Here is a 13,791-nt window from a genome sequence, read left to right as displayed (position 1 = left end):
GGAAACACCCTCGTTTCTTGCGTGACTTAATGGGCCTCGTGCTGATCGGCGCACCCTGGATGGTTAATGTGAGCTTATAAGGAAGACAGAAAGCTAAAAGGCGAGAGAAATGTAGAAATTTAACAAGGCGTGTACACAAAAAAACAAAGGAAAAAGAGAGTACACAAGCAAAGAGTGTGCACACAACGATAGACTCACGGGGGAGGAGGAGAGAAGGGAAAGAGAAGGTAACGCGTGCGTGATGAGCCGGAGAGGGGGGGGGGAAAGGGGGGGAAGATCAGCCAAGGGAGAGAAGGGGTTAAAGGAGTAAGACTCACGAAATTGCTAGGATACTGTGTGTGTGTGCGTGAATGGGGTAAGGGCCGTATTGCGGGGGGGAAGGAGGGGGGCAACACAAGACGGTGGAGGAGGAGGAGCAAAGGGGTATGGAAAAGGTAGAAAAGCCTTCGCCTGTGCACACGTGTGTAGGTGCTCCCTCTTCTCCACATCTTGGTCGATCCCCCGCTTTCCAGGGCGGCGAGTTCCAAGAGAGGGGGAAAAACAGAAGGCCATAAGGAAAAGCGCACCCCCCTTTGTCAATCTAGAGCCCCACCTACCCCCTCTCTCTCGCCGCCGCCCCCCCCCCCGTTGATTTCACGCGGCGGCATCGAGAAATATTTGCACCCCGAAGTTCTGGAGAGATTTTTCGAAGATATGGCGGTCAACACTTGTCGGGGGTTGCGCACCAGACCATCTTCCCTCTTCTGGAGAAACACATGCACACACGCGCGCAAATTCAAAGAGAAGCCGGCACTATTGTTGCATGGACCATCACGCACTTGGGTGTGCTCACGTGTATTGGGGTAGGGCGGGGGGGGAGAGAATGTCAAGGTGACTTGGAATTGTTGGCTCTGTAGCTGTTGGAGCTCTTGTTTTGAGGTGTGTCAAGCACCGAATCACCTTAGTCACTAAATACAGAAATAAACGCGCACATATACACACATACATAGATGTACTGCCACACGGCATCCGGAAGGCCGTCGCATCAAATCTCATCATCATCATGGGGTGACGAGAGCGGGAGGAGGAGGGGGGGGGGGCGAAAACGACTAGAGGGTGAAGTGAGCACATCAGCGCGCGCACACATACACACGCCAATACGAACACAGGGGGCGCTTAGAAAAACGCGACAGGTCAAAGCACGAATCAGAAGAAAAAAAATAACGAGAAAGCGTTGGGGCGGGGGTGACGCTGCTGATTCAAAAGACACACGGGCACGCATATCTTCGAACCTACACATGTGAGCCGTTTTTATTTGATGTGCAACAGCGGCTGCTGTGGCGCTCTCTACTGGTCTCCTCTTGCTCACATCAAACGCACATGGAGAAAGAGGAGCAGGGGGTCTCTCTCTTTTTTTTTCTCCCCGCAGTGTTCATTCTTCGCAAGTCGCCGCTCAATCGCTCCCACTGCCACGGTTGCCATGTGGTGTATCCCTTAGAGCAGTTCAGCCCCCCTACTCCCCCTACTCCCCTCTGCCTACAAGTGGGTGATCATAGCCACATGGGATACACTCGAGTCACGCTGAGACTTCAATCAGCATGGAGATGGTGCAAACGTATTCACTGTCGCAGGTCGCTCTGACACTCAAAAAAACAATCCAATATCTGAACGCTGGCAACGGTATACAGGTACATCAGTCCAATTTCTTCACATCGTAGTTGTTTGAGCGTCACTACCATAACCTCCTTGGAAGCGAACAGGGGGTAATTAGTCATGGTAAAGGGCTTTTCTGCCAAGCAGGTGCTGGTCTCTGAAACCCCCATGCAGAAGTGTGCCCCCCTCCCCCTCTCCCCCCCTTCCCGCCACACACACACACACACACACACACACGGTCCCGAGGGCACACCGACCTAAAAGACATCTAAAAGGGCCGCAAAGGGATGTCAATTGCAGCTTTGTGGCTCAATGCGACGGGAGAAAGAGCAATAGAAGCAACAGATGAAAAAAAAAACATAACTCAGCAGTGACCACCTCTCTCGTCGCATCATAATGTCTGGAGATTTTTCGTCCTCTGCGTGCGCGCCCCTCCACACACTCGCTCCCGTGAGTTTTCCAGTCGCCTTGCACTCCGCCGGCCGCCTCTGATGTCGACCCTCTTCCATGAGGCTTCACATCCCCCCTCCCCCCCCTCACCACACGTCTTGGACAACGAGTGAAGGGATCCGGTGGAAAAAGAATGAAAGATCGCCCACGAAGGAAGAAGCCCTTGCCAATAGCGATACACAGCTGGAAGACTAGCAACAACCCCCCACTAGCGGCGACCCGCGCCACGGATGGGAAAATGAGGGCTTGGGAAGAAGAAGTGCGTGGGGGAAGGGGAGGGGAGGGGGAGGGGGGGGGGATGACAGGAAAAAATATAAATAAAAAAGGACGACATCGTGTTTTGGGAAACCCCACTCAAGATAGGGGGAGGGTAGGGAGAGACAACGAGGAGCGCAAAGCACAAGCAGTACGCAGCGAGGGACTACGCACATACAAGTTGTGGGGGCAGCACCTGTCACAGAGCTGGAAAAAGTGAAGGGATGAATGGCAAAAAACAGCGAGCACAAAAACGACAGGAGGAAGGGGTACAGAAGCAACAGAGGGGACGCTAGACGAGGGAAGGCAAAAGGGGGGATGGAGTTTGTTATGGCCACCCAAACACCTACCGACGCAGGAAGCCCTCCCTACCCCTCCTCGGGAAAACAACAAAAAGAAAGGTAAGCACAGGGTGATCAGACGGACAGGCGCCTACAATCGCCCCAGAGGCAAGAGGCAAACCTGGAGAAACAAGGCTGCATGAGGCAATCGAAAAGCTGCACTAACATGCAGAGAGAGAGATCACAAACACAGCACAAGAAAAAGATGGGGGAATGTCGCATGTGAAGCGCCTCCCTCACTCACATGCTCGTGTAGGTGTGTGGGCGTTGCCTTGCACCTCTGCGATCAGGCCCTGTTGAGTCGGCGACGACGACGCGCCTCCAGCCATAAAAAAAAACGTGCCTGTCAAGTTACACCCAATTCTTTGCTACAAGAAGAAATGAAGAGCGAGACAAAAAAAAAGAAGTGGGACAGTCGTGGTAGCAGTAGCTGCCTGGACTCGTGGTAACACATGTGAGCCGGTTTCGCATGCCACACAGCCCCCCCCCCGGCCTTTCATCCTTCTCATCAACGCGCCACGCGCAATCTATTTGAGCTTACTGAAGAGAGAGACGCGGCTCTTTTTCTGCTGCTGCGCAGGCATGCGAAACGAGCCGGTGTTGGCGGTGGCCACAGTGCCAGCGAAAGAGATGAACGACATGCGCAAGTTCTCGTTCGCAATTGTCTCCACGCTGCGATCGTCCGGCATTGCGCGGGTGAAGGTGTTGTACTCGCGCTGGAGCTGCTCCTCGACACTCCCCGCCATATCCCTGTCTGCCACAACAAAGACCTTCTTCATGGGGAAACACAGGTTTTTGATCACCTTGTAAATCTCGCAGGTGATAACAAAAAATATGACGCTCACCACAATAACGGCCCATTCCCACGTGATCATGTGGTGCACAAAGAGATTATGTGCAATCACATCGATGTATACAATTATCGGGAACAACGCACCGCCTACGATGCAGGAGACTACGATCCACATATTGTCAAACCAGCGCATTTTGAAGACTGAAAGACGCGGGTGACGTACGGTGTAGGAATGAACCAGCAGACCAAAGTACAGAATGCCAAAGGCGGTGGAGCGGGCGGTCCAGATGTTTTCGCATCCGGTGCCGCTGTGGTTGTTGCAGTTCGTCCCCGCCGGGCCGCCCTTGAAGCCGTACAGCACTACCACGAAGCCGCACAGTGTGAGGGCGCCTAGCCAAAAACCGTAAAAGATGGTGTCAACGATGAGTTCAATCGTGAATAATCCCTTCGTGTTGGGCGGCACCTGCAAGATGTCGTCTGTGGCACTGTCGAGCGATAGACCCGTCGCAGGAGGAGCCGAGGTGAGCATGTTCAGCCACAGAATCTCAATGGGTGAGAGAATGAACACCGACTCGCCGCCGTAGCTGATAGGCAGGGCGCAGATCAGTGCGATCACCTCAGCCACGTTACTCGACAGCAGGTGTACCACAAACTTTCGGATACACTGCGAAATACGGCGGCCCTCAGCGACAGCCTTGACAATGGTAGCAAAGTTGTCATCAGTGATGACGAGATCTGCAACGCCCTTCGTCACATCGACGCCGGAGCCCATGGCGCAGCCAATGTCGGCAATCTTGATACTGGGAGAGTCATTGAAGCCGTCACCTGTCATGGCAACCACCTTCTTGCGGCGGTGCAGCGACTCGATCATCTTCACCTTCGACTCAGGAGAACAGCGACCGACCACCAGAGGAAGGTCAGACCAGCCATCGATCGTATCCGTGTCAATCTTGTCAAAATCAGGCCCCGCCTGCAGCTTCACTGGATCGTCGAGATCGCGGTGGTGAATAATGTTCAGCATCGAGGCAATGCTACCAGCGGTGGACGTGTGGTCACCCGTGAGCATGCGCACGCAAATGCCCGCGTGCTGGCAAGCAATGACGGACGGGCGGGACTCGGGGCGAGGTGGGTCGTAGATGCCAACAATGCCCAGGAAGACGAGGTCACGTTCGACCTCGTCGCGGCTGTAAGCGTCAATAAAGGGCTTGTCCGCCGGGATTGGAAAGATCTTCGTGGCGCCATCACGGCACGCAAAGCAGATGGTGCGGAGACCCTGTGCGGCCAAGTCGCAAATGTACTGGTCGACCCGCTCGCGGTCTTCCTGCTTCAGGATGGCAACCTTGCCGTCCTGCGCGATCTTGTATGTGCACAAATCGATTACCCGCTCAGGGGCACCCTTGGTGCAGAGATAGAGCTCACGCTTCTCCTTGTTCTCCCACGCAGTGGACATGCGCTTGATCTTGGAGTCGAAGGCGTACTCTGTGATGCAATCCCAGCCCTCCTCCTCGAGCTTGGCGCGGTTTAGGCCGGCTTTCCAGGTCATCACCTGAATGGCGATCTCGGTTGGGTTACCGTTGCCAGTAAGGGTGTCCATGTCCTCTTCAGAGATGTGCAGGGCTGCTGTGCTGCAGAGGGCGGCGCACTTGAGAAACTCGTAGACGTGACGCACATCATGGTATTGATTCATGTTGACAGAGGGCTGCTCGTGGCCGTTTTGCATGGTGGGAAAGAATTCACCGTGCGTGTCGTACGGCGCGCCGCCCACGCTGTACACGTCTTCAAGGCCCATCACCGCCTTTTTGACCACCATCTTATTCTCCGTCAGCGTGCCAGTCTTGTCGGAGCAGATGTCTGTGACGTTGCCCAGCACCTCCAGGACCGACAACTTGCGCACAATGCACTTCTGCTGCGCCATGCGCTTGACGGAGAAGGTCATGGCGACTGTAATGACAGCGCAGAGCGACTCGGGGAGAATGGCGATGGCCACCGCCGTGGCGTAGGAGAGCGTTGCTGGTGTGTAGCGAAACTTGTTGGCCGCAAACACCACCACGGCAAGAATACCACAGCACAAAAACAGAAAGTACATCAAGTAGTCCAACTTCTGCATCAGTGCTGTCTTGCCGCCGCCCTTGCCGTCGTTTAGCCGCTTCGCAAGCTTGCCCATCTCGGTGTGCAGGCCACCGGCCACCACCACCGCCTTGCCGCGACCCTGTGTTACCTGCGTGTTGCGGTACACCATGTTCTTGCGGTCACCAAGAGCGAGGCGGTTGTCCGGGTCGCGAATGACGTTCGCGTGTTTCACAACTGGCAGCGCCTCACCCGTCAACAGGGACTCGTCCACCTCCAGGCCATTGGATTCGAAGATGCGACAGTCGGCGGGAACGGTGGCGCCTTGCTCAAGCACGAGGACGTCTCCGACGACGACCTCGTCAACGAAGATGATGTCAGGAATTCCATTGCGCAGCACCTTCGCCACACCTGCTGTCATTTGCTTTAGACTTTCCAGCGATTTCTCAGCGCCGTACTCCTGGTAGAAGCCTAGGAGGGCGTTGAAGAGAAGAATAGCGAGGACAACACCGAACTCAGCCCAGTCCTTAAAGATACCGCTGATGATAATGACAATCAGGAGCACAACAGTGATCGCATTTTTGAACTGATTTGCCAATATGATGATCCAGCTCGGACCGCTTTTGATCGGGATTAGGTTGTCACCAAGCTCCTTTGCATGGCGCGGCGCGTCAGTGGCGTCAACGCCGGAAAGGGGATCATCCAACTGCACTAGACTGAAGACGTTCTCCAGTGCCAGGGCCCAGAACTTGTGGGTTGGCTCATATCCTTCAGGAGTCGGTTCATCGCCTTGGTCGTCTCCGAAGGTCATAGCGTGGTGCTCCTTCTCAGCGACAAATCGTGCCGTGATCTGCTTCCCGTCGACGTACTGTGAGCCTGCGTTCATCTTCACAGGTGAAGAGGCGGGAACGTCGCCGCTGTCATCTGACTCCACCACTCCCTTCGCGGCACAGCCCGCTGGCGTGGAGTCCAGTTTGTTCATCTCAATCTCCACTTCGGAGAGGTCCACCCTCTTGGAGGGTGGGCGGAAAGAGGTCACGGGGTCGGACCCCTGCGCGGTGGCGAGCGGAACGTTTGCGTCCGGATCTCCATGAATCCGCGTAATCGATGATGCTGTGAAGGGTTGATTGTGATTGTCTGAGAGTGGGGAGTGGTCGTTCTTCTTGGAGCCATTGCGCGGGGGGCGACCGCCGCTCCTCTTGTTGCTGCTGGACATCTTTCACCAAATGTAAAGTTAGCTGTAGTGCCTCGGCCTGGGTGTATCTGGAGTGGGAGGATGGGGGGAAGGGGAGGAGGAGGGGGGGGGGTGCGTGAGCAAGTGAGTGCTCCGACAACAGTGCACCTTCGGGGAAAAAATGTGCCGGATGAGATGATGAAAAAAAGGGATAAAATAAATGCGCTTCAACGCAGCGCGAACAAAAGAAATAAACAAACGGAACGGGCTCGCAATCGAGGCGATACGCAGATGAGATGCGAAAGCAGCTGGCACACCTCTGTTCTCTGAATCTTATGACAGTCTTTTTTGTTGTTGAACAGCAACGAACGAAGGAGGAGGAGAGAAGAGGAGAAAACGAATAACAAGACACGCGCAAAGGTACACAGGCAAAGCCTTCAATCTTCCACAAAAAAAAAGAGTACTACTTCTACTACCCCCCTTTCAAAACAACGAAAGAAAAACAGCAAATATGGACAAATACGCCTCACCCCCTCTCAAAAAAAAAAAAGGGTGTAGCCGCTGTGATGAATGCAGCTGAAGCAGGGACAGGATAGACAGGTGGTACACAAGATGATTTGCTATCAAGCTACTAAGTGTGTGTGTGTGTGTGTGTGTGTGTGTATCGGCAAAAACACACACACACGAGACAGAAAGCTCCGCACAGAAAGAGCCAGGGGGGGAGGAGGTGCAAGCAACTATCACGAGGTCAGTGCACTAACTGAAGGGCAAGCAGGGAGGGGTGTGTGGGTGTGGGTGTGGGTATGATAGCCACAACAATAAAATCACAGGCGCGAGACACACCCCCTTTTTTTCTCTCTTCGACTTTCCTCTGCGTTGGAAGAGCAAAGAACGAAATACCCCCACCCTTTCCCCTTCCAAAAAACGAAAGAGATGAGAGATGAGAGAGGGGGAGACAAAAACAGAAGAAAAGCAAAAGTGAACGGAGATACAACGTGAAGGGAACCGACAACGACAACAGTATCGAGAGGGAAGCGGGAGAGGAAAACCGCTGTGATGCTCAAAAAACGGGATCTAGCACAGAAACGTCAACAGTCATAAAAACACACTACACAAAACTCTCACACGCATGAGAGAAGGGAGAACAGAAAAAAAAAGAGAGATGCGTAAAGGGTCGGAGAAAATAATAAGAAAAGTGGGGGGATTCCAAGACACCAAAACGCGTTCGCGCAGGGTCACAAGTGGTATTGCACAGAAGAGGGGGAGGAGGAGGAGGAGGAGAAGGGGGGGGGCGACGTAAAGTATGCAGCTGGCGGTCCCTCCGTGTTTTTTCCAGCAGATTTTTGACCCCTTTTCTACCTTGTCAATTATCTGTGAGTGCTCCCCTTAGCTCCTGCTCGTTAATGTTTTTCCTTCGATCTATCGACCAACAAAGCCAGACGCAAACACGGGAGCGGGTTCGCACTCGTTAACAAGTTGCTGCAGTGTTGTAAACGTTGAGTCTACGTCCTACCCCCCTCTCCACCCTGACCCTGACCAGTGAGCACTATCCACTTTGGGGGCTCCTTTTCTTTTGTTATTGACTTCACTTCTCCGTTTCTGTCGTTTTTCCCCTAACAGCCACACCGGCTCCCCTCCAAAACAAAATTATATATAAATATTTATATATATATATTCTTTTCAAATCTCCAGTGCAATTGTTTATCTTTTACCCGTCTCCGCGGAACGGAGAGGAAAGGGGCGGTTTAGCAATCGTGTATATATATGAGTGTGTGTGTGTGTGTGTGTGCTGGTGCGCATACACCAGTGAAACCAAAAGCAAAATGAAGGGAGGGAGACGAAAGAGCAACAAGAAAAAAAAATAGAATGACAAGGAAAAGAAAATTGGTGCGCTGAACAGAGAGAGACACACACACACTAATAGTAATAATAAAAGCTGCACGATCTCTGCCCGTCAATGGGAATGGGGTGGAGGTAAATACACGTGCACACGAAAAGTTACAACCCTGAAACAATGCACGCACCCCGCGGCTGCTTTCGAGTCCCCCTCCCCTCTCCTTCGGCCCAACAGAAAAATGTGGTGACGGTGCAGAGGATCGACTGGAACCGCCTGAAAACAAGAGCTGAGAAGGGATCGATGAAGAGGCGGGCAGCTGAGATGATGCGAGAAAAACCCCTTGTGGGGCGAGGGATGGAGAACAACAACAAAAAAAAAAGAAAATAGCAGGCACCGCGTCGTCACACACTCAACTGCGATAGCCGGAAGAATGGAAGGTGAGAATGGGAATCGTTTTCCGACGCTTGAAGGGAAATATGTGGAAATAAGGGAGAGGCGAGGAGCACGTAGAGATCGAGTCGAGGCGACCCAGTCCCAAGCAAGGGCCAAAGCAACCAAAGATCTGTTTTTTTTTTCTTGGGGGGGGGGGGGTCACCCCCTTTTCTTCTTTGGCACTCGAAAAACAATATCTGAGTGAATTGGGAAAACAAGAGAGGGAGAGAGTAGGTACAAGATGGGTCTAAAAAGGAAACAAAGCAGACACGACGCCGAGTGTGTGTGACAATGTGTGTGAGTGGGTGGGTGGGGGGGGGGTGAGAGAGGCACAAATGGGGTACACAAGAGACTAGCGTTTGGAGAGGTGATACGATTATGCTTGAGGGGGAGGAGGATGTGACTCGAAACCGATGGAAAAAGGATGCACCGAGTGAAATGCCATTATGAAAGAGGTAATAAGAGAAAGGAGAAGTCATAGAGAACAGACGAGGCAGGTGTTGATGCACGAGTGGGGCAAAGAGGCGCGCATATCTTAGTCAAATGAGGTTGGTGAAGTCTCTCCATGCACATGTACGTGCAGAAAAAATTTTGAGTGCGCTGTAGCGCTGACATCAATACCGGAGCAATGCCTATCTTTTCTATGCCTAAATGCGTGCGTGCATCCACACACACACACACATATATATATATATATATATATACATACATATACGTACACCCCTCTTCTCCCCAGTCCTTCTCTCGCACATGTGAAATCGGAGGGAGGCAAAGGATAGGGAAGACTATTAAAGAGTTGAGAAGTTTCCTTTCATACCTTAACGTGTCGTGGGTGATGTCACCAACAGACACACACACTCACACAAACACCGTGAAGGATATCGCCACGTACGGAAGTAGTGGTGCGGGTGAGGCGACTTCTGTACTTCGCTCGTAGGGAATTTCTCTCCATCACATTTGTTTTCATTCCTTCAGAAAGCAGGGCCCCAACACCTCCGCCCCATCGCCTCTTTCGCAATAGAGGATACGTGTATGATTGGGGTGGGGGTGGGGGGCATAGAACACTTTTGGAAAAAAAAAAGAAACGGAGAGGAGAGCAAAACGGACAACAGCAAAGGGTTGGAGGGGGGGGGATCTGGAAAAAAAAATGACGTGGCGATAATCGGTGCGCGTGGTACGCTCTCCCTCTCCTCCCCCCCGCCCATCTACACCCATCGACGCAAACAAATAAAACCAGTAGGGAGCACATCAAAATAGCTCTCAGAACACACAGACACACACAGGGAACCCGACGCACCCCCCCTCCCCTCCCTTCCTTTTGTCATTGTGTCGCTTGGTGTGATGCTGACTGCACATTTGAGACGCAGGAGAGAAACAAAAGGAAGAGTGGAAAAAGCGAAACGAGATTCCTCATAATTCACCAACTGGGGATGAAGGGGGAGGGAATGAAAGAACAAGCGAACGAGCGAGTGAGTTGCGGAACACACAAAAACTGCACGGGAAAAAGACGGCTCTACGCAACAACAACAAGCCAAGATAAAAGTACAGAGGCCCTAGTCTGCAGATACACACACACACACGACTTGACTTGCGCGCACCCTCGCGCCCCTCTCCCGAGCGAGGCGAAAGGGGGTGGATGTCAGCCGGCTGTAGATTAGCCCTCCTCCCTCCCCCCCCCTCCCCCACACACGCTCGCTCGCTTCGCCTTGTTCAATCTCGCAGAGGCACCTTCCCGCACCAGTCAATCACCGCTGACGACCATGCCGGAATCGAGGTGATGGCAGTGTTCACGAACGACTTGGCGTTTCGGGCAGTACCACCACTACCGCTGCCCGCACCAAAAGTGAAATCGCGCACCGTCACCGTCAATGAGTACTCCTCGTCTTCCGTTGCAGCGTCCCAGTAGACCAGGTCGGCCGATGCGCTCCCGCCAAGGGCCCGTTTCTGTTGAAAATGTTGCCTTGTATCCTTTGTCATGTACACATTCGCAAAACTATCCCCGTGCCAGAGCACCCAGCTGGGGAATTGTGGCTCCTTTGCATGGGTGTGGGAAATCGGAGACGAGGCCGTGCTGCTGGCTGCCGCGGATCGGTCCTCATCCGAGTCGGCGCCAGTTTTGCCGCAGAGAACGCCGCAGCGAAGTCGAGAAGAGTAACCCACCTGATTTCCGTTGCGTATCCCATTGTGGCGAAAGGGCGTGGCGCGACCTGTCAAGACGAGATTGACGAGGCTCAGCGTCGCTCGACCAGAGGTTGGAATGAGGAGCGACGGACGCCCGCTGTCAGCAAAGCTGGCCGTAGCAAGCTCCTGCTGCACTCGATCCACGCCACGCGAGAGGAGTAACGAGAATAAAAAGCTCACTAGACCCCCGCCGCGTGGGTCCATCCAGTGCTTCTCGGTAAGCAGGGTGTCGAGCAGGACACGAGCGACCTCCTGCATGCTCGCCATATTCGCCCAACACCGCGTTCGAGGCTGTGCGGCTTGTCGTAAAGCGTGACTGCGCGTGTAGTGGGAGCTGCCACACTCGTTCTTCCACGAGCTGTCGATTAGCACAATCTTGGAGGCGTTCGGCTGCGCCTGTTCCAGACAAGTACACAGCGCTTTGGCGAGACATTCGCGCTGGCGCTGCTCCTTCCTCACGTACAGTTCACGCTCGTAGTAATAGGCACTTACAAACGCTTGAACCGGTGCAATAATCCCGTCGCAGCCGCCTGGCTGCCACTGAATGAGGGCGCACTCGGCGCAGTCGTCGAAGGTGAAGCCCTGCTCCAGAAAAGCCGTGTGCAAACATCCCTCAAAGCCGCAGAGGAGCTGGAAAGCGGTACTGAGTTCGTCTCGTTGCTCCGCCGTCATGGCAGCGCCTCCGATGAGGTCGGCATCGTCGTCGCTATCCTTACCTGCCTCGCTGTTCACGAGTTCATCATCATTATCGCCATCGGCCTTGTCACAGGCTCTCAGCGGTGCGTCACCGCCGCCACGATTCCCCTTCGGCAGCGGTGACTTTTGTTTCGAAGCGACTTCCATCCAGGCCGGCTGAGTCGTTGGTGCACTCGCACTCCTCGACGAGGACAGATCCGTACATGAAACAGGCGATTTGGGTGCTAAGTTCGCCTTGGCATGTTCTGCTGGGTTACTCGTGCAGCTGCCGACGTTGTTCTCCTCCTCGCCCAAGCTCGCGCGGCCATCGAGGTTGTCAGCGCTGCTATGTGAGCTGCCAAGCAGGTCCTCTATCGTTATGCCAGACGGTTCTATTTCGCGTGACGAGCCGCTCGGCAAGGTGCCTGAGCGCCGCTGGTGACGCTTGCCGTGCCTGATATTTCTCTGCTGGTGTACGCCGTCGGTCGCGTCGGACCCATGATTTCTTATAGTTGACCCTGACGCCTTGGACTTCTTCGAGGGCGTTCTCCGCGCCACTTGCCCCTCCGCTTTGCACGCCTCTCGTTCCGCATGCCTGCACTTGAGTGCCTCGTAGTCAGCAGGGACTTTCGATAGAGGCACCTCCAGTTCAGCCTTCAGCCTCTCCGTCTCCAGTCGGCGCTCAACGCGCAAGTTGCACAGCATTTCCATGATCGTCTCGATGCCTTCGCCCTTCATGCGCTGCTGATCATCTGGCTTGAGTGCCACGAGGTCAGACATGAGAGCCCGTGAAGAGATGGTCTTCTCATCGCGCGGATGTTCGTGATCGAACGCCTTCAGCGTCTGGAGGAAGCCGCGACGGTGCATGTACTCACGGAGCAGCGCATCAGATAGAAGCTGCACCTGCTCCTCGTGGGCCATGTTATACACGGGGGCATCCGCGATATCCTTGACCCTCTTCTTAGGCGGCATGGCGTGTCCTCTCTCTCTCGTTTTATTGGGAAGCGCTCAGGGCTTCTGCTCGGTCTTTATTTTGTGTCTTCCCCCCCCTCACCCTCACCCTCACCCTCTCCCTCTCCCTAAAGCAAGAGGGGACTACCCAGGGAGGGCGGCGGCAATGCACACAGTCGGTCAGTCGAGGGGGTGCTGGTGTTTATGGCTGCGCAAGTGAGTCTATGTGTGTCTTCACTCGCGTTGCTTTTTTTTTTCGGCTAGTTCAATAAAGCGAAGTGGTGCACAACACAGAAAAGTATAGGGAGAACTCGAGCAGAGGTGACGCGCGCGGGCGCGGGTGTGCCGGTGCTGCTGGATAGACACCTTACCGAGTGCCGCGTGCCCGCGTGGCCAGGTGCCGTACCCCCACCCACCCCCCAGTGAGCTGAGGGCTAAGGGTGTGACCAATAGTGGTGGTCCTCGGCGACAAGCACAATCGCGCAACAACAGTAGGAGACCTGTGTAGGTATGCCCGGTGACACAGACATGCGGAATCTATGCTTGGGAAAAAAGGAAACAGCATATATACATATACACAATATATGCTTCAAAGTTTTGGAATGGAGCACAGAGCTACGCATCACAGAAGAACAAATAAGGGGGGGAGGGGGGGGGGGGCAGAACAGGGGCAAGGAGAGCGAGAAAGGATTTGGAGCCAGGAGTACACACGAGGTGCATGCGAAAGGGAGAGTGATTGTTTTTTTGAGGGGGAGAGGGGGGGGGGGGAAGGAGGAATACAAAACAACGCAGGCCGCAGCCCGTCCGCTCATCTCATTTTCCACAGACGTCTCTGCTTCTGAGAGACGCCGCTTGTAGACTACTACACACGCTGGCCCCATGCGATTTCTGTAAAGCACTTTTTTTGTTTTTCAGAAGCGAGACAGCAGCTGATTGAGACCAGAGTGTGCGAGGTGTTGTCGTGCCTCCCTTCCACGATCCACGACCCCCTCCCTCCCCCCCC

General features: G+C 54.0%; 2 protein-coding genes across 2 annotated transcripts; both read right to left on the bottom strand.

Moving 5' to 3' along the window:
* Positions 1–3,205: 3,205 nt before the first annotated feature.
* On the bottom strand, positions 3,206–6,754 carry JKF63_01200 (uncharacterized protein; the record flags this gene model as incomplete). Its single annotated transcript, XM_067897248.1, has 1 exon — positions 3,206–6,754. The coding sequence occupies one exon, from the start codon at positions 6,752–6,754 to the stop codon at positions 3,206–3,208; it is 3,549 nt and encodes a 1,182-aa protein (XP_067753405.1).
* A 3,937-nt stretch (positions 6,755–10,691) lies between these two features.
* On the bottom strand, positions 10,692–12,809 carry JKF63_01199 (uncharacterized protein; the record flags this gene model as incomplete). The annotated part of the gene is made up of 1 exon (XM_067897247.1): positions 10,692–12,809. The coding sequence occupies one exon, from the start codon at positions 12,807–12,809 to the stop codon at positions 10,692–10,694; it is 2,118 nt and encodes a 705-aa protein (XP_067753404.1).
* Positions 12,810–13,791: the final 982 nt, after the last annotated feature.

Source organism: Porcisia hertigi, chromosome 35 (assembly GCF_017918235.1).
Source record: "Porcisia hertigi strain C119 chromosome 35, whole genome shotgun sequence".
NCBI lineage: Eukaryota > Euglenozoa > Kinetoplastea > Trypanosomatida > Trypanosomatidae > Porcisia > Porcisia hertigi.
The sequence above is the reverse complement of the archived record's forward strand: the minus strand, read 5'-3'. Positions and strand labels throughout refer to the sequence as shown.